Source organism: Notamacropus eugenii, chromosome 1 (genome assembly GCF_028372415.1).
Source record: "Notamacropus eugenii isolate mMacEug1 chromosome 1, mMacEug1.pri_v2, whole genome shotgun sequence".
NCBI lineage: Eukaryota > Metazoa > Chordata > Mammalia > Diprotodontia > Macropodidae > Notamacropus > Notamacropus eugenii.
The window spans coordinates 711,073,025-711,091,370 of record NC_092872.1 but is presented as its reverse complement, the minus strand read 5'-3'; the positions used below and the strand labels follow the sequence as shown (position 1 = coordinate 711,091,370).

General features: G+C 42.1%; 1 protein-coding gene across 4 annotated transcripts in view; it reads right to left on the bottom strand.

Annotated features, from left to right (window-relative positions):
- The window catches only part of ZFHX3 (zinc finger homeobox 3), a 306,829-nt gene that overhangs the window by 35,213 nt on the left and 253,270 nt on the right, over window positions 1-18,346 (bottom strand). For all 4 annotated transcript variants that reach the window (XM_072636468.1, XM_072636471.1, XM_072636469.1 and 1 more), the window contains 2 exons: window positions 12,850-12,983; window positions 12,504-12,704 (listed from right to left, as the gene is read on the bottom strand). In XM_072636468.1, coding sequence (XP_072492569.1) covers window positions 12,504-12,704; window positions 12,850-12,983 — 335 coding nt within the window. The remainder of the gene's footprint in view (window positions 1-12,503; window positions 12,705-12,849; window positions 12,984-18,346) is intronic.

Genomic DNA, 18,346 nt, shown 5'->3' with positions numbered 1-18,346 from the left:
GAAGGACTAATTTTAAAAATAACCTCTAAGAATATATCAGTGTATCTATACTTTCGACATTACTATATATAAAGAGAACTAAGGGTCCTAATCGGGACCCTATGTTATTGTAAGAGCCACAATCAAAGAAATGTTCAGATATTTTCCCCCATAGGCCACTAAATGCAGAAAAGAAGACCTGGAAATTTTTGCAAAGTTTTCAGCAAGGGGTGAACCAGTAAGGTTTTCTAGTAAAGTGGTAATTAAGCTGAAAATTTATTAATGAGCCACTGTTCCCAAGCATTTTGGTGAAATGGAGTTTCATGTTAGTACGAGGTAAGTTTGTAAGGTAAATCTGTAAATGAGGAACAACAGGCAATCTTTTGCAGAAGCCTCTCATCGCCTCAAAACCCATACCAGAAGTGATCTAAATGTTTCTCTAGATCAGCTATGACAGAACAGGGGGAAGACTGAACAGATCAAAATCTGTTGCCTGCCAGAGTAACAACCAGGCATTTTTAGCCAGTAAATGATAAAACAGCAGCTAATACTCTTAATATTTTGTAATGAAACAAAGAAAGTGATTCCAGTATAGGGGAACAGTGTTAACACCACAGCTGCTTTTGGGTTGACTTAACATTACTTGACAAGAGCTCAACTTTTTGGTCATACCAAATCAACCCTTCTGCTGGGAATAAAGCATCTCCAACCATAACTGCCTTTCATTCTTGAATTCAGCAAATATTTACTGAGTAGGTAACAAGTGCATGGCACTTTGCTAGGCACTGTAGGGATACACAAAATAAGAGAGGCTCCCTGTATGGACCTTATATTCTATTAGGGGACAGGACATACACATAAATAACTGAAAGCAGTCTCAAATAAGTGTTCTAAGAAGTAAGAACAAATGGGAGGCTGAGGAGGGAGACATCATTTTCAGCTTGGGTGAGGAAAGGAGAACTGTCAGGAAGTGCCATTTTACCAGCCATTAAGTAACTAGTAGGCTTGAGACAGAGATCAAAGGAGGATTTTCAGGTGGAGAAAGATGCATTTGCAAAAGCAAAGAGATGGGAAGTGGAAGTCATGTTTAGGGAAGTCGAATAGATCAAATTGGCTGAACTGTAGGATTCAGGTAGAATAACAATGGTAGACTGAGATGGAAAGTTAGACAGAGGCCAAACTGTACAGGCCCTCGAATGCCAAGCTGAGGAGTATGGACAAGGGAGATAAGGGACCACTGATGTTTTTGCAGCAGGGAAGAGACAGGCTCCAAGCAGGGTAAAAGACAGATCAAAAACTTGGAACATGCTGGAGGATGAGGGGACGGAATCCTTGTCCCATTCATGTAGCATCTGACACATTCATTCTCCCCCCCACTCACACTTCTTTTAGTCAAAGAGTTCAAATTTGGGATTATAGTTCTTTCAATCACAGCCCTTTGCTCTCATGTTTGGTACGTGAATGTCATCCCCTTGAAGACCCTAGCTTCCTGGTTCATCAACCTTCTTAATTCCCATGACCTACTTTGTCACTGACATGCGTTGTCAGACCCTCAATCTCACCATTAACTCTAACTGTTCTTGCTGCATCATCTCTTCACCCTGAAATCCTCTTACTATAAGTTCATCTATTTCCATTTCTCCCTCTGTCCTACCTGTGTACTACTGAAAATAGCTGGAGTAGGTCACAACTATGCTGACTGTGTCTGCTACAAAACCCAGTCTCTCAACTGGGCTCTCACTGCTACATGGCAATCCTTTTATTCTTCCTTGAAGGTTCAACACACTCTTCATAATAATTATTCTAAACTTTCTCACTGCTCAAGAACTCTATAACATCCTATCTCTAAGAGGAGAAGACTTTGTTTCCTGTTTTATTGAGAAAAATGAAAGCTGTCAGCTAACTAACTAGCATTTATTAAGCTTTCTCCATGATTATCCACAGTCTTCTAACTGCTAAATGCAATGGCCCTTTCTCTGTCCTCTCTATGTGAACTCTCTACAGCTTTTAACACTGACCACCACTCTGGGTACTCTGTTTTCCCTTAGCTTCCACGCCTCTCCTCTGCCTTTGTTCTCCTTCATTCTCTGTGATGGATCCTTCTCAGTCTTCTCAGCTGAATCATTATCTAATTCCTTCTCACTATGTTCCCCATGGGCAAACACTCCTTCCCAGAACTGTCCTCCAATGTTCTACCCAGGCCCACTCTTTATTCTATACTTTCTCTTGGTTATCTCACCAGCCCCCACAGTACAATCATCATCTCTAAACAGATTATTCTCAGATCTCTATTATCTCTCCCTAATACCTTCTAAACTTCAGCTTTGTACCACCTAACTCTACCTGGATGGTTCACTAGAACCTGAACTCAATAAATCCTTCAGAGGACATATTATTTCCTCCTTCCCCATTCCCAAACCTGTCCCTCCTTTTTGTCTTCATCATTTCACTGAAGGGTGCTACCACCCCTTCTCAAACATCCAGGTTTGTAATCTTGGGCCATCACACTTGACTCTTTCTTCCCCCTTACTACTTATGGCCAATCAATGGTCAAGACCTGTTGAGTCAATGTCTATATTGATGGTGCCCAACTCAAATAGAAATGGAGTCAGGATCTCTGTGGACCACATACTGACTTAGAAAACCACATGTTAACATTATCTATGTCCCATTTGCATTTTTATTTCTTTTGTTAACTATTTCCCAATTACATTTAAATCTGGTTCTGCCAATTCCAGGCCACGGTTATACCATCTATACTATCTCTTCCACCTTTCCACTAATACCGTCATTATCTTATTTCAGGCACTCATCATTTCTAGTCTGCATTATTTCAGTAGCCTAACTGGTCTCCAATCTATTCTCTATAAAATAGTCAAATAAGTAGTCCTAAGACACTGATCTATCTCATTCCTTTACTGAAAAAAAAGCATCAGTGGTCTTCCTTTGGCCCTTAGAATAAAATAAATGCCTAAGGTTGGCATTTAAAGCCCTTCATAATCTGGCTCTCACTTAACTTATTCTGTATCTCCCCCCCATCCCACCCGCTCCAAACCTTCATGGCCTCTCCATTTCAGTCAATGTTATGCACTAGCTGCTCCACAAATTGGACGTTCTATTTTCTGACTCTGTGCCCACAGGTTGACCCCTCCATGCCAGCACCTCTCAGAATCCACTGCTTTGAATGGCTGATGGCTCTCAGGATGGCAGGAGCCTCAAAGGTCACCTAGTCCAACCCCCTCTTTTTGCAGATGAGGAAACTGAGGCCCAGGAGGGTGAGTGGCTTGTCTGAAATCACAAAGGTAGGAAGTGGCAGAATCCCCTGACTCTAAATCCAGTGGCTTTTCCTCTGCTCCCATAGCTGGAACAAGCTGCATGAAAGACAGAGGAATGAATGATGCAAGGGCAAATTAAAAGCCAGACTGCTGATGACCTTAAAGACTAGGCTGAATGCATTTGTTTTTTTTCTCTCACATGCAACAGGAAGTCTTGGAAGGTTTGTAAGGATGTGAGCAGCAGAGTCCTATCTTTGCATTCAAGTCTGTGTAGGAGGGACTAGAGAGGAGGGAGCACCTGGAGGCAGACAGCAGAAAGCACATCAGTGTGTGGAAGAGGTAAGGCGTGTGTCTAGGTTGGCAGCAGTCTGAGTGCAGAGGCTGCACGTTAGAATCCAAACAAGCTCAAACTGAAAAGAGGGCTTATCAAGGGTCAGCATCCAAGAGTTTAAGGCAGAAATGGAAAACAGTACAGAGATAAATCTGGGCCATGAGGCCAGTGTCATACTGGGAGACAAGCCACAGAAGAGGCCGAGGCTTCTTACTCATCTGGCCCAAGCAACGTCCTCGAAGCTTCAGCTCTTCTATGCCAGCTAGGCATGCTTCCTTCCTTTGCCTCACCCTGTGTTGGGGTCACAGATACTGGGGGAGGCATTTAGCGAGCTACATCAGTAAAGTTGGGAATTGTAGAGGTAGATGTGGCAGTTGATTGGGTGTAAGGATTGAGGGAAAGGAGGAAAGTTAAAGGTGGCTTTAAGGTTTCCAACTCAGAAACCTTAGGAAAGGAGTGGTGTCATCAAAAGAAAAGGGAAGGTAGGAAGAAGGGTATATTTGAGGGAGAGATGATGAATAAACAGTTTTGGAAATATTGAGCTAGAGAGATCTAGCAGATGCACTTGTGGGGCTGGAAGAAAGGAAACATGCAAGTACTTATTAAGGGCCCACTACGTGCCAGGCACTGTGCTAATGCCAGGGGAGCGGGAGGAAAAAAAAGGATCAGGCATGAATATATAGAAGCTATGGGCCCAGAAAGGGTAACTGAATCCATGGGGGTGGGTGAGATGTCCACGGGAAGAGGGTCCTTTTGGTGTGGGTCATGGGCACCTGTGGCAGCCTGGAGAAGCTTCTGAGATTGTCCATGGGCCCCTTCTCAGAACCATATGGATTGCCTGCATTCATACTCAACGGAAATGCTAAATTTCAGTTAGAGGTTGGTGAAAATAAAGATGTAAAATTTTTTTTTCCATCCAAGTTCAAGGACCTCTTGAAATCTATCCACAGACAGATAAATCTGTGGACCCAAATGGATGACTCTTGGCTTAGAGAGAAAAGTCATGCCACTAAAGTGAGCTTGAAGATAGGTGCTCAGAATGCCCACAGTCTTGCTTTCGATGCCTGGAATTATGGTAGAAATGCTTAGATATTTAAACTAGGCAACTCTTGGCCATCTACACAGTACAGACAGTGTTAAATAGTGAACTGCCTGGGAGGATTCAGGTTTGCTGTTGCAATGTAATCAGCTGTGGAGACACACAGAAGGACTTTATCCTTCTGCTCTAAGCCCTGGCACTGTTATAGGTTGGTTTTAATAAGATGGGAACAATATATTTCCTCACCTTTCAAGACTGTTATTTGACTTTCTTTGTATCTGCAGAACTTAGCCTGGCATATAGTAGGTGCTTAATATTGCTTCTTGACTTGACTTGGTAACTGGGAATAAGCTAGGACCTTTGCATTGGGAATGGATTTTTGGAACTGCCTATCAGCTCAAGGGCTGAAGAATGCAGAAGAAGAATCTGTGCATGCTGCCCACATCCAGGCTTCCAGGCCTTCTAGGCCCTGTAGTCATGGAGATAAACCCGGCCCCAGTTGTGCCACCTGGAGGAACCACCCTGATACTGAACTCTTTCCTGATGTAAGGGAACAGGAGTGGTACAGAAGAAATTCAATCCCCTCATTGAAGCTATGGAACAACCAAATCTGGCACCCTGCTCCATTTTCAAGGGGTTACCACTACAGAGCATTCCTTCTTTTCAAGACGGACTCTGTCCTTGTGGAGTTCACACCCAGGCAACTTCACATCTGAATGTTGTTCTCAACTTTACATAAACATATCTAGACACAGATATAGCTTTGGACAATACCTTAGATTTGCCTCACTTGGAAGAAAATCCTTATAGCTGCTGCTAAAGAAGAAATTGGTTTTTCAGATCTTATGGCTGTCAAGTCTAAGCCAGGTAATATTCTACTGCCCCCAACCCTGCACCTGTCCCCGCAAAAGTCATGGTAGTCCAAAAAATGAAAACCCTAAAATGTCTCCAAGTGGTCCCGTTTGTTGAAAAAGACTTGAGTCATTCATACTTGCTAGTAAAAAGGGGGTATATGGAATAAATACAAATGGGAGAGGGAGAAGGAGAACAGAATGGCAGGGAAGGAAGGAAGGAAGGAAAAGGACGGTCTTAGTAAAACCTATAATCTATCATATACTAGGTTAGTCTATGGGTTTCCATAATCATCTTCTCCCCACTCATATGCCATACCTAAATGTCAATACAATTTAACCATATGACCCAGTTACTTCAAGATCAGTAATAAGACTGATGTCTTTACAGTTAAATAATTAAAAGAAAATCCAAAGTATTTTTTCCCTTTGCAGCAAATTACTTTGGAATTCTTTTTCAAGGTGTCCCACAAACATGCAGAACTTGAGCTGGATCCTCATTAGTCAGAGAAGCCAAGGAGGACTGAAGGGACTCTTCAGAGATCACTTAGTTCATCCTGCATTTCAGCAGGACGCTCCCTCTGCCTCCACTTCCCACAACATCACTGATGAATGGGTGTACAATCTCTGCTTGAGGACCTCTAGTGATGAAGTCACCACTTTTGCACTAATGTTGTTAGGTACTAGGAGTTTTTTACTCTTATCAAGCTGAATTCTACCTTTTTGAAATGTCTACTCATTGCTCCCACTTCTGTCCTCTGGAACAAAATCTCAGGAGACTAATTTTTCCTCTAGATGGTTGTCCTCACATACTTGAAGACAGGAATCACCCCTCCCAGCCACATGTCTTCTCTTCTCTAGACCAATGATATCCAACTCAAATAGAAGCAGAGAACACTAAACTGTACCTAAGGACCTCTGTGGGCCCTGTATTGACTTCAAAAACCACATAGTAACATTATGCTCTATTGTGTTTTTGTCTATTTTGTTAACTATTTCCCAATTACATTTTAATCTGGTTTGGGCAGCACTCACGAGTGTTGTGGGCCGCATGTCTGATAACTCGGCTCTAGGTAAACCAGACCTGGATCCCTCAGCGAGTCCTTGAATGATATACTCTTCAGTCAACTTCCTGTTGTGATCACCATCCTTCTGGATACGTTCTCTCTAATGTCTAACTAATGTTGCTTACTAATATCCCTCCTACAGACCTGAACACAAAGCATTTTATAGATAAGGAAACTGAGGCCAAGCAAGCAAAGTGACCTGCCAGAGATGCTCAGATAAGAAGTATCACGGCTAAGATTCAAATTCGGATCTTGGGGTTCCAAGCCCTCACTCTCTCCAATGTAACCACCTCTCATTTCTTGTTCTGGACACTAGGCTTCCATTAATGTATTCTAAGACATCACTCACTTCTCAGCTTCCATAGAACACTCAGTAATAGTTGACAGGTTCCTCTGAGGTCTTTTCTTCTCCAGACTAAACCAGGTATGGCATGGCTTCTCACCATCCTGGTCACTATCCTCTTGATAGACTTCACTTTGGCCCTCCTAAAAATCTGGCATCCACAGCTACTAATCAGTTCATTGCTTTGTAGCAAAGTAGGCAGAAGGTATTCCTTTCTTGGCCTAGTTTTCTACCTATGCCAGACTGGGCACAATGCCAGGGAACCTTAAGATCCTTAAGTTCTCCATTTCTCTCACTCTCTTTTTTTTCCTCTCAAGATCCCAGTTAATCTCATTATCCCTAATACAGTATTTAGACATAACACCTACAGATATACTCCAAAGGATTATGTGAACATTTGGAAAAACACTGGTGAGAATACAGGTCCAACACATGGAACCAGAACAAGAGGGACAGAAGGAAGAGAAGGAGACAGGAAGAAAGGAGAGACAGTGACAGAAATGCAAACAGAGAAAAGAGATGAGGGGGATTCGAGGGAAAAGCTTCATTAGAGTCAGAGAGGCAAGTGATGGCAGCATACCAAGGTCACTTCTAATTTAGCCCATCTAATTGGCAAACATGTTTCCAAATGGCTATCATCTCACAGGGCTCAGAATTAATGAAGCCCGATTATTTTCATTACCTTCATCAAAGATAGAAAAAGAGTGAAACAGCAAGCACAAAAGCGCGCAAAGGAAGCCGGAGGGGTGGGTACGAGAGTCTCTTGTGAACAGGTGAGACACTCTTCCTGAGACACGGACAGAAAAGAAAAGAAAGATCTGAAAACCAGTCATCTTGAGCTGTTTCTTACTTAAGAAAAATAAAATAACAGCTAAGGAAAAGAGAGGGCAAGACAAAGATTTGAAAACAAATTCTAGATAGGCGCCACAAACAGGGATGTGAGAAAACAATGACTGACGGGGCAGAAAGCTGGAGACACTACATGGAGAAAAACACAGGGGGGAAAAAAGCCCTGAATAAACACTACAAAAGGGAAAGAAAAAAGAGGGGTGAAGATCAAGTTGTTAGTGGGGGAGGGAGAGCGCTGTTCAAGGACTAATCTCTTCTTCCTTTCTGACTCAATCCATGAGGTTGGGTAGACATGGAATAAACCCCATCTCATCTGCATTTAAGGAGCTCTCTGCAGAAGCCATGTGGTTCCAGAATTACAGTGAAGTAGCTGTTACTGAAAAGAGGATTAGGCTAGTTTCGAGCAGCTGAAGTATCAAAACAGTCTTTTTCAAATTAATTAATTGGTCAGTAACAACACCCCACTAACTGGGGCCCACTCCCTTGCAAACAAACAAATGTCCCCACCAGGAGTCATGGGCCCAAGTGCGGAGAGAACAGTATGGTATTCATTGATACCTACTGTATATGGTAGGTAAACAGGTAAGAAGGAGTATGAGAAACTAAAAACTCAGATTCTTACTCCCTAATGATATCTTCAGAGTCATTTCCTCTCATCTTCCCCAGTTTTTATAAACTTCCCCTTTTCAGAGATGATTTGTAATGATACTGCCTTGGGTTCTGGTGTTGGCGGGTCATACAGAAAGTAGGAAGGGTGCAACTCTCCAAGGACAGGGCCAATCCTGGTCATTCCCAGCAGAATATATTCTTCCAGCTTCCTTGTTGGTATAAAAAGAAGGGGGCCCATGAAAGACACAGATATGAGATGCAGAGCATAAGCAAGCAGCTGTTACCATGGTAACAGACATATTAGACACTGTAGGTTCCTGAAAGCTGTCTGATAAGGTATTATTAACTGAAGCCTCCTCAAAACACTCTCCATTTACAACTGAACGGAAAGACATTGTGTAGAAAGTAATCTACTTCCATTTATCGGGGTGGAATTAACTTTTAGTGGGAATGAAATCTGTTTCAAGCTTGATTCTGAGGTCTCAGACCAAGAGGGCAAAAATATTTACAAGAATTAACAGAATTATATACCCCGGACAATACGTGGGTTTGTGAGAGACTGTCTTTCTTTTGGGTTTTTATGTCTTTTTCTGTTCTGCAGCTGAAGGAAATATCTAATTGGGTCACAAACCCTCTCTTAATGACAAAAAGGCCATCCCTTCTCTTCCGCTGATATCTTTTCAGTAACACCAAAGGAAACAATAGTCCACTGAGGTACACAACAGAACTCTTGAGACTTGGGTCCCACAGAATTCATCTTTTTCCATCTTGAGCTAGCTATCCCATTTCTGAACACTAAGAAGGGCATCTCAAATCTGTAATTTAAATATAGTCAAAAGAGAAAGTCATAAAATCCATAATGCCTTTTATCAGCTGACCGAGGGGCTTACCAAGGCAAATTTAGTCACTTTTATGAGAGAGGGGACTGATAAGGTTAAAATTTCCAAATGCCAAACAGGTACAGAAGAAGGTTGTTAGTCCTCTCCTTGGCAAGTTTTATTTCCATATCTCTAACCATGAGAAAACAAGCTTTCTTAGAGAAAAAGAAAAGGCAGCTAGATGGTGCAGTGGATAGAGCACTGAGCCTGGAGACAGGAAGACCTGAGTTTATATCTGGCTTCAGACACTGTGTGCCTATAACATCAGGAAGGCCAGCAACACTATACTGTGGAGTATGTGGAAGGAAGTAAAATAGAAGACTGGAAAGGAAGTAAGGGGCTTGGTTGTAAAGTGAGGACTTAGTCCTTGGTCCTGGAGGTATCAGGGATCCACTACAGCTGACTGTGTGGAGGGATGACACATCAGACCTGTGCTTTGGGAAAATGATTCTGGCATTCAGAGGATGGTTTGACTAAGAAGTGGTTTGGCCCAAAAAGACTCCCTGACAGTCACTGCAATAATCCAGATGTGAGGGGATGAGGACCGCACCAGGGTAGGGACAGCATCAGAGGAGAGAAAGGGGTGAATTAAAGACATGCTGTAGAGACAGATACAATAAGATTTGGCAAACAGATTGAATATGGGGTGGGATGAGGAGGGTGGCGAGTGAGAGTGAGGAATCAAGAAGGTAATGTAGGTTTTGAGTCCAGGTGACCCGAAGGATGGTGGTACCCCTGGAGGTAATAGGGACATTCAGGAGGGGACAGAGTTTTGGGGGAAAGATAATGAATTCTACTTTGGGTGTGCTAAATTTGAAATGCTCACTATGTGGGATGTCTAAAAGGCAGCTAATATGAGCTGAAATGGAGCTCAGGAAAAGGGTGAGGGATGGTTAAATGGCTCTTGAAATCATCAGCATAGAAATGATAACTGAACCCATGATGAGATCAATAAGTGAGAAAAGGGCTCAGTTTCCCATCTTGGGGAACATGCATGGTTAGTGGGCACAACCTGGATGATAACCCATCAAAAGAAAATGAGAAGGAATGGTGAGATAGGAAGGAGGAGAACCAGGAGACAGCAGTATCATGAAAACCTAAAGGAGAGAGTGTCCAAAAGAAGAGTGGGACTGATAGTATCAAAGGCCACAGACTGAGTCCAGAAGGAGGAGGACAGGGAAAAGGTCATTGGATCTGGCATTTAAGAGATCAGCAGTAACTTTGGAGAAAGCAACTTTAGTGGGAAGATGATGCTACAAGACCGAATGCAGAGAGCTAAGACTTAAGTGGGAGGTGGTGAAACAGATGCACTGACTGTAGATGGCTTTCTCAAGGAGTGTAGCCATGAAAGGAAGGAGAGTTAAAGCATGATAGCTAACAGGGACAGGGAGGGTTTTTTAAGGATGGTAGAGACATGGGTATATTTGTAGGCAGCAGGGAAGCAGTCAGAAGACAGGGACTACTTAAAGATTAGGGAGAGAAGGGGGATCACAGAGGGGGCAGTCTGCTAGAAAAGACAGGATGGGAAAAAAAGTACATGAAAAAGAATTTCCCTTTAACATGAAATATACTTTATCAGTACAATTATAAATTAGACGATATAATTCAAGTGCTTTGCAAGAATTACAGCATGAGGTACATTAGCCAGTTATTAGTTAATTTATTGATTTCCTACACTTCACACTTACTTTCTTATTTGCCCCTTTCCAGCAAAAAGGAGGTGATTTTTTCTATTCTAAACCAGTCATACAAAGAGCTATGGGCCCAAAGTTCCAAGTGAAATTAGACCAATAATATAATCATAGTATAAGCACAAACTCTAACAAGCACCGAAAACACTGCTTCTGGCAGTGTTCCTCTGCTGGCACCCAAGGCTCACCAGTCGTCAGATGCTTCATTGCAAAGAGCCTGCTAAGTGAGAAGGCTGCTGAAAATTCTGAGTTCTTTTCTCATATTTGCAGTCTCTACTTTTCCCCTTGAAGACAACTTTTCAATGACTTCCACAAGTTTATGTGAAAAGTGCCATTAAAAATATTAACGAAAAAACCATAATTGAATTTTCCTCCAGATATCTTTAAGAGGACTGTATGTTGCTTATGAGAACTTCTCACTGATCTACTACCAAGGTAACTTCAACAAGGAGTATTCATACCTGGAGAGCAAATAAATACAATAATTTAGAAAGAAAAATAACAGACCAGGGGATGCCTACAAATTATATTTGTGCTACTTTCACATAATAATGTGAACTTTTAGACAACCTAAGTCACCACAGCCACATATTAGGAGAAGTGTCTGACAACTTTCTAGCATTGCATTGTTTACCGATTAACTATGGTTGATTTGTTTCCTTTGGTGTTTTTACAGATGTCTCAGGAGGTGTATATGATAGCAGCCCTCTCTACTTGGGTGAGAAAACTCAGCAGGCATTGCCTGCATTATAGCTGAACAGTTTTCTAATAAGTGACTTGAACCATTAAAATAGGAAATGAATGCCATCTTCAAGTATCTGAAGTGCTACCATGTATGAAGGGGGACCAGGAGAGTGACAGTCAGCTCAATAAGACCAAATTAGGAATGATGGGTAGAAGTTGCAAAAAGGTAAATACAGAGGATTGAGGAAAGGGAAAACTTCCCAATAATTTGAGCCATCTAAGAATAGAAATGAGTAGCCTTGGGAGATGATAGTCTCCCTTCTCACTCAAGGTTATTAAAAGCCCCGATGACCAAGTTGTTGGATGTGATGTAGACAGGATTCTTGTTCAGGTCCTAACTGACTGGCCTAGATTATCTCTGAAGACTTCTGAGCTCAGATTTTGGGGTTGTCTAGCATTTTAGGTCACAATTTCAGAGATAACTTTCAGCAATCCTCTCCAAGAATCTTAGCGATCCACGTTCCCATGCATAGTGCAGAGAGGAAAATTGGCCCCTCACAGGCATTTAGCTATTTTCTGCATTGATGAAGAATGGACAAGTTTGACTTGCACCACGCCTCTGAGAAGCCCCTGAAGACACTGCATCCTAGAATGCTTAGCCAGATGTCTTGCCCGTGTCCTGAGAGGAGGCAAGGATTGAGGGGAGTTTAGTAAATAAATACAAATTCACATCTAACAGGGCAGTGAGGACATGCTAAGGCTAAGCTCCTTCAGTCCCAGGGGAAGGGAAAGAGAGAACTAGGATTTGGATGGCTTCTGTTCTGTTTTGTTACAGAATTTAGTGAATTTTCTATTGTTTTCCCCAAGTCAGTTCTGGGGGAAACAAGTGGTGGGTGCCTTGACCTACCGTCATGATGAGCTTTTCGACACAGTCTGGGGCCACACTGTGGAGGTGGGTGAGGTGCAGCTGCAGGTGAATCTTGTTATTCAGCATGTCTTGGCAGAGTGGGCAGCGCAGCATGGGCTGCACTGAGTGCTGAGTCATGGCGTGCACCCGAAGCCTGTTCACATCAGCATTACTGTACTTACAGTACGGACACTGGAACATCTGGATGAGAAGGGAGGGAGATAGATTCCAACCAGCACCGTGCCCACCTCCTCCTCCTCCTCCCCACCACTCTTCCTATCAGCGCTGCTGAGATCAGCTGCCTGGGCCCCTGGCCTCCCAAACTGGGCCAAGCTGCATGCCTCACCTGCTCTGATCTGGCCTCCTCGGATGTTTTGGGTCGCTTGGAAGAGAGGGGGGGTTCCGAGCTACTTGGGAAGGATGTACGTTTGGAGGCTGCAGGACAGTCTGGGAGCTCCTTGTCTGCTTGGCTGGACGATGCTACAAGAGAAAATGGAAGCTATGTTACGGTATCTGTGCTGGGCAAGCTGCAATGGGGTTGCTGCTGGGTGTAAACCAATATCCATTTATAGCGCAGGATTTCTTGAAAAACCAAGATTCCAGGAGGATGAACATCCAGGCTGGCAAACATGTTGGAAAGGAAGTAACTTTCTTCTCACTCTCAGTGCTTTAAGCATCAAAAGTCTAGGAAAGGAAAAAGTAAGGAGCTGAGATACAAAGTCCTGGAAGGGGATTTGGTTGACTCTAAGCTAAAAACACACAATTTGTCCCCAACTCCCCAGATCAGGATCTAAGCTCTTGTTTATCAGCATGCGTGTATAACATCAAATGAGAGAAGATTTGCCAAGCACTTTGCAGAACCTTAAAGTGCTAATAAATACTGTTGTTATTATTATTATCGTCATGAATAAGTGTGTTGAGAGGGCAAGTGGTTCTTTGTGATTACTACTGGCATTAAGATTCATTAGGTTCATTCACCCACAGGGATTAGCCCTTCATTTTTCTGCCCCCAAAGCTCTGCACTACAGTAAAAGAAGAGGACCTCTAGAGAAAGTCAAATTAACAAGCATTTATTGAGTCCCTACATGAGACAGGCACTATACTAAGCACTGGGAATAGAAAAAGAAGTAAAAGATGGTCCCCCTGCCTTCAAGGAGCTCCCAGTCCAATGGAGGAGAAAACAGGAAAACACAAGATATCGACAAGATGAATGGGGGTGGGGAAGGGGATAGGCCCAGAGGGAAGGCTAACTAACATTAATGTGTCCACACTAGGGAGTTTTGTTCTGAGCTAACAGGAATATCCTGGATCACATTCTAGTAGATGCTCTAGGGAAAAACTCACCTGAATGTTAGTTCTGTGGAGAAACATTTCTATCCTGTTGACTAAATCCACTCATTTATTTATTCAGTTATTAATGTGAGGGAGAACCATCTGAAAATGAGGTGGCAGAAAACAATAACAGGGAAAACAGTAATGGAGGGAATCTTGCTCTGTGAATGATTTGGAAGATTCCTTTACAGGAAATTAGAAAAATTAATTATTTACTCATAGCACATACAACTTCTCTACCATAGCATGATACAAATGCCAAGATTGTACGTTGGATGGGTGGGTTTAAGCATGGTCATAGAAAGTCCCTAAAAGTTGGCTTCTTTGTTACTGAGATCACAAACCTTCCTTGCTCGATAGCTAAAAGTTTTAGACTTTTACTATAACCAATGGCAATATGTCAATAGTCAAAGAAAATGTCATAAAAAGCCATCTCCCTCAGAGAGAGGGAAAGAGAAAGAGAGAAAAGAGAAGGAGGAGGAGAAGAAGGAGGAGGAAGAAGAAAATTAGAGAATTCTTTCTGGAGACCATAGGGCTCATTGTAGCTTAACGTGATTTGGCACTCGGGTCATACACTGAGAAAAAGCTGATTTTTGCTCCTTAGCAAAACTATGCTGTGTCTCATTCTGCTTCACCATCTCGCAAACATTTCTACTTTGTGCTTAGCTCTGGGATTTGTTTTAACATGGACACCAAGATGCTGTCTTTATGTACGTGTACTTTAATAAACAATTTTAGAAAATCAATTTTATTCATTAAAACCATAAGGCCACAAAATATATTTTTAAAAAATGTTAAACGCAGGAAATATTCCAGGAAGTTGATGCTCTTCCCAGAATGCATATCTTGTGACCTTTAACCCCAGTATCTTGGTAACCTGGTCTACATAAGTTTGTAAGGCATCTATTATTTAAAAACTACAAAGACAAGCATATTACATACAGACCCCTCCTCCTCCCAACACACACATTCATAACAGTACTTTAATCTGTCTCGAATCGACTTCAAACCCATTTCGCTCTTAATGGGAGTTATTCATTTTCACTTGAAAGGTAATACATGACTGCTGGATATTTAACGTGATGGATTGGCTGCCGATTAACTAGGTGCTGTAACATTCTAGGCTGGTTCCCCCATGGCCCACTTCCCATCTCTTATCCCCACTGCAGGCTTGATTGAGCCTGCAGAATCCTCTTTTTCTCCTGGTCTTTGGTGGATCAAGTCAGGGAACTCTTGGGCCTTATTTCTTCTGTAATAGAAAACATTTTAATGATACTTCATTTTACTCCAAAGGATGTCACTTGTCCACACTGAGTCTAAAACAATGCTCTCTTTGTGTAGTGCTTCATTTAAAAGCAGACAAAAGTATTAGAGATTTAAATAGACGTGAAAGATTCAAATGACTGGATGTCCGTTTGTAATGAACCTCATATTTTCTCCTCTCATCCTTTTCCTCTCAACCATTGGTGAGAACTACAGTAGGGATCTGTTCAGTCTCTGAGAATGTGAAAGACCTGTTACAATTTTCCTTAGCTAAGATAACACAGTAATTTCGAATCAGGTCCCACCCTGTTGTGCCATTCCCCTCCAACTCTGTTCTTGACCCCTTTTCTGATCTGTAGTACTCCCTGCTGCTACAAGACTATGCAACCCTAAATGCCTTCAATTCCACCTCCAACTCTAACCCTCTGACTCTAACCCTACCCCTAACCCTAACCGATGACTCAGTCCAGTGAATAGATGCCAGTCTGCCTTTTGCCTTCTCTGATGAAAGCTTACCCACCGACTGGTGATATGAATAAATGGGCAATAGTAAGGTGGAGACCACCCAATGTATTTCACTTGAGCATAGCAGACAACTCAATTCTATAAGATCTAGTAAAGACCTAGTTTTTTTGTAAAATTAAAAAAAGTCTACTCAACTTTTTTCTTTATACTTCCCAACCCCTCCCTACTTAAAAATTGAACACATTGTGGTAAAGTTGCAGATGAGAATTCTGGTTTCAGAAGTTACTGTCCTCTTCCCTTTGAGGAAGGGAGCATTGAACTCCCCCCCCCCCCCAAACCTGCCTGGGATTCCAAAGCTTCTTTTGCGGGAGGAATCTAAGGATTCCATATGTGTAGACTGTTTTTCCCCTTTAAAATTAAACTCTCCCCTTCTTCTTCAGTAACACAACCACCCTGCTACAAAGTAAACCATGCCTACTAGGGGAAAATGCTCTTAAGGAAAACTAACATTTTCATTTGATACAACTGCTCAGATATGGGTTACTCTTGTAATGGTAATAGCTATTCAGCAGATCTTTCATCAATTAAAGTCAAAAAGCTCTCCTGGACACAGAATCCCAGTTAAATCCCAAGTTCAAGTCTTTTTGCTGGTCCCTGGGTGATCATAGGGGAGTGGTTCCAATAGTTAGGTTAACTACAGCTGACACAGTCCCCTCCCCAGGATGACCTCGGACATTAAAATGTCAATCTCAATCAGGAAATGAGTCATCAGGGCAGAGTGAGTTGAAATCTAGGGGGAAGCTGCCCACCGGGCTTTGTGGATGGGATTTATATTAGGGGACCTGGGATGGATTGGGATTTACTCAAGCTTCTTTTTCCTTGAGTTTCAGATGACACAAGGTCTCAATATCAACTAAAATTTCAATCTTTTCAGTCTTTATTTATAACCTTTTGGATTTAAATGACTGTCAACTGAACCGGGAAATAGAGAAGAGAAAAAGTGACAACTTACTCTTTTCTGCTAATCTTGTTGAGACATTTCTAAACTTCATTTTGAGCTTCAGGGTGAGCAATGCAGAACACCCACTTTCTAGATCCATAGATGATTTGTCATTTTAACCACACAATGGCTTCTTAGTAATACAAAAGAAAAAGACCCATGGAAAAACGAACATTTTGGTGATAAGCTATTCCACGTTTGGTTTCTACTTGACACAAAAAGCCACAAACGATAACTGACCATGAAAAAATCTGAAGTCTTTGAGGCCACAATATTGCATAAAACCATCAAAAAACGTGTGAGTTTATTAGGTTTGGTCATTTTTTTTCTCATTTAAAACAGCTCTGTCTTTTTCAGTAAGATGTGTTAAAATAGGAGAGATCTTTTACTGACCACATACATCTTGGGTTGCTTTTGGCACTTCAGAAAGGATAAAAAATATGGCTGGGAGTCACGTGAACCGATGTGCTCTAGAAAATATTTTCCACCATGCTGTTATTAGGTGAACAGAATAGTACAACCCAGTGAAATTCTAGATCAAACACACATGGAAACCCAACATGATTTTGTGTTACAGAAGTCTGTTCATATCAACTGCTAGAACTATGTTTTGCTTTCTTTGTATGTGTTTTCATAAAAGTCATTGAGGTGGCAATGGAAAATATCACTGTAGCCTTGGTCTGTAATAAAGAAAATTCAAAGGTTCTCATTGATTTTTTTTGAAAGAATAATTCCCCCCCCCCCCAAGTTAATCCAGTCCTTTAACTGTAATAATCTGGCCAGTGAAGCTGATGATAAAAGACTGTGCTGACCTTCTTGATACCACATGACATAGGGCAGGATACCTTATCATTTCTCTTAATTTCCTTCACATCCTAGGCAAAATAATTTTGTTTCATGGTAATTTTAGGAGTCAATGTATGACTTACATGTTAGAGCCTACCATTGTTAATATGGTAAGAGTTTCAGTTTTCCAGACACCCTTTCCAGTTTCTATCAGGTTATTAACTAAAACAAAGAAAATTTCAGGCTTGTCTGTGGTCACCTAGAAGGCCAAAAGAGCAGCCTATCTCCCAAATGTCTGACGCTGAAGCTGGCACCCTATTATCCTCAACCCAGGCTTGGAGGTAGGAGGCCAGTGAGGCAGAGCAGCCATAAAGGATTTTGAGAATGAAATCAGAAGAGAAATGAAAAGTTCACTCCAAGATTTCAGCCACTCTTCCACTGGCCAAAAATGCCCTTTCTCTTGAGAAGATGCGGCTTTGTCGAAGTTGTCAATAAATCGTGAACAAAACACATTTCTGCCCCCTTCAGCACCCCCAGCGCTCTCTTCTAAGATGCTAGCCAATGGGAGCCATTATCTCAGCTCTAGTCTATCCAAAGGAAAGTTCCTTTACTTCTGATCTCTGTGTTGCTGGGAAGTTTCTTCATGCCATTTCCTCCTCATTAGTGTGTGCCATGTGGAGGTGGTACTCACAAAAATGCTGACACTTTTCCTATCTGTAGCCCCAAAGTGAGTACCCGGAGGGGCCAGAGAAAGCCGACTGACATTTGATCCTCATGCAGAGGCCAAAGGCAGTAGCAACCACCCCCACTCCCCACTTCTGAACCATCAGCCTCTTTTAGCTAAAGTACCGCTGACAGCCCCTCTGTCTAAACTTCCATCTTCCAACCCAGCAGCATAATGGAGGAGCCAATTAAATGATTATTAATTCATGCTACTTTCCGTAAGCCAGAGGTTCTCATCTCCCTGTATTCCGTAAACCAGCTTGCCACCTGCTCC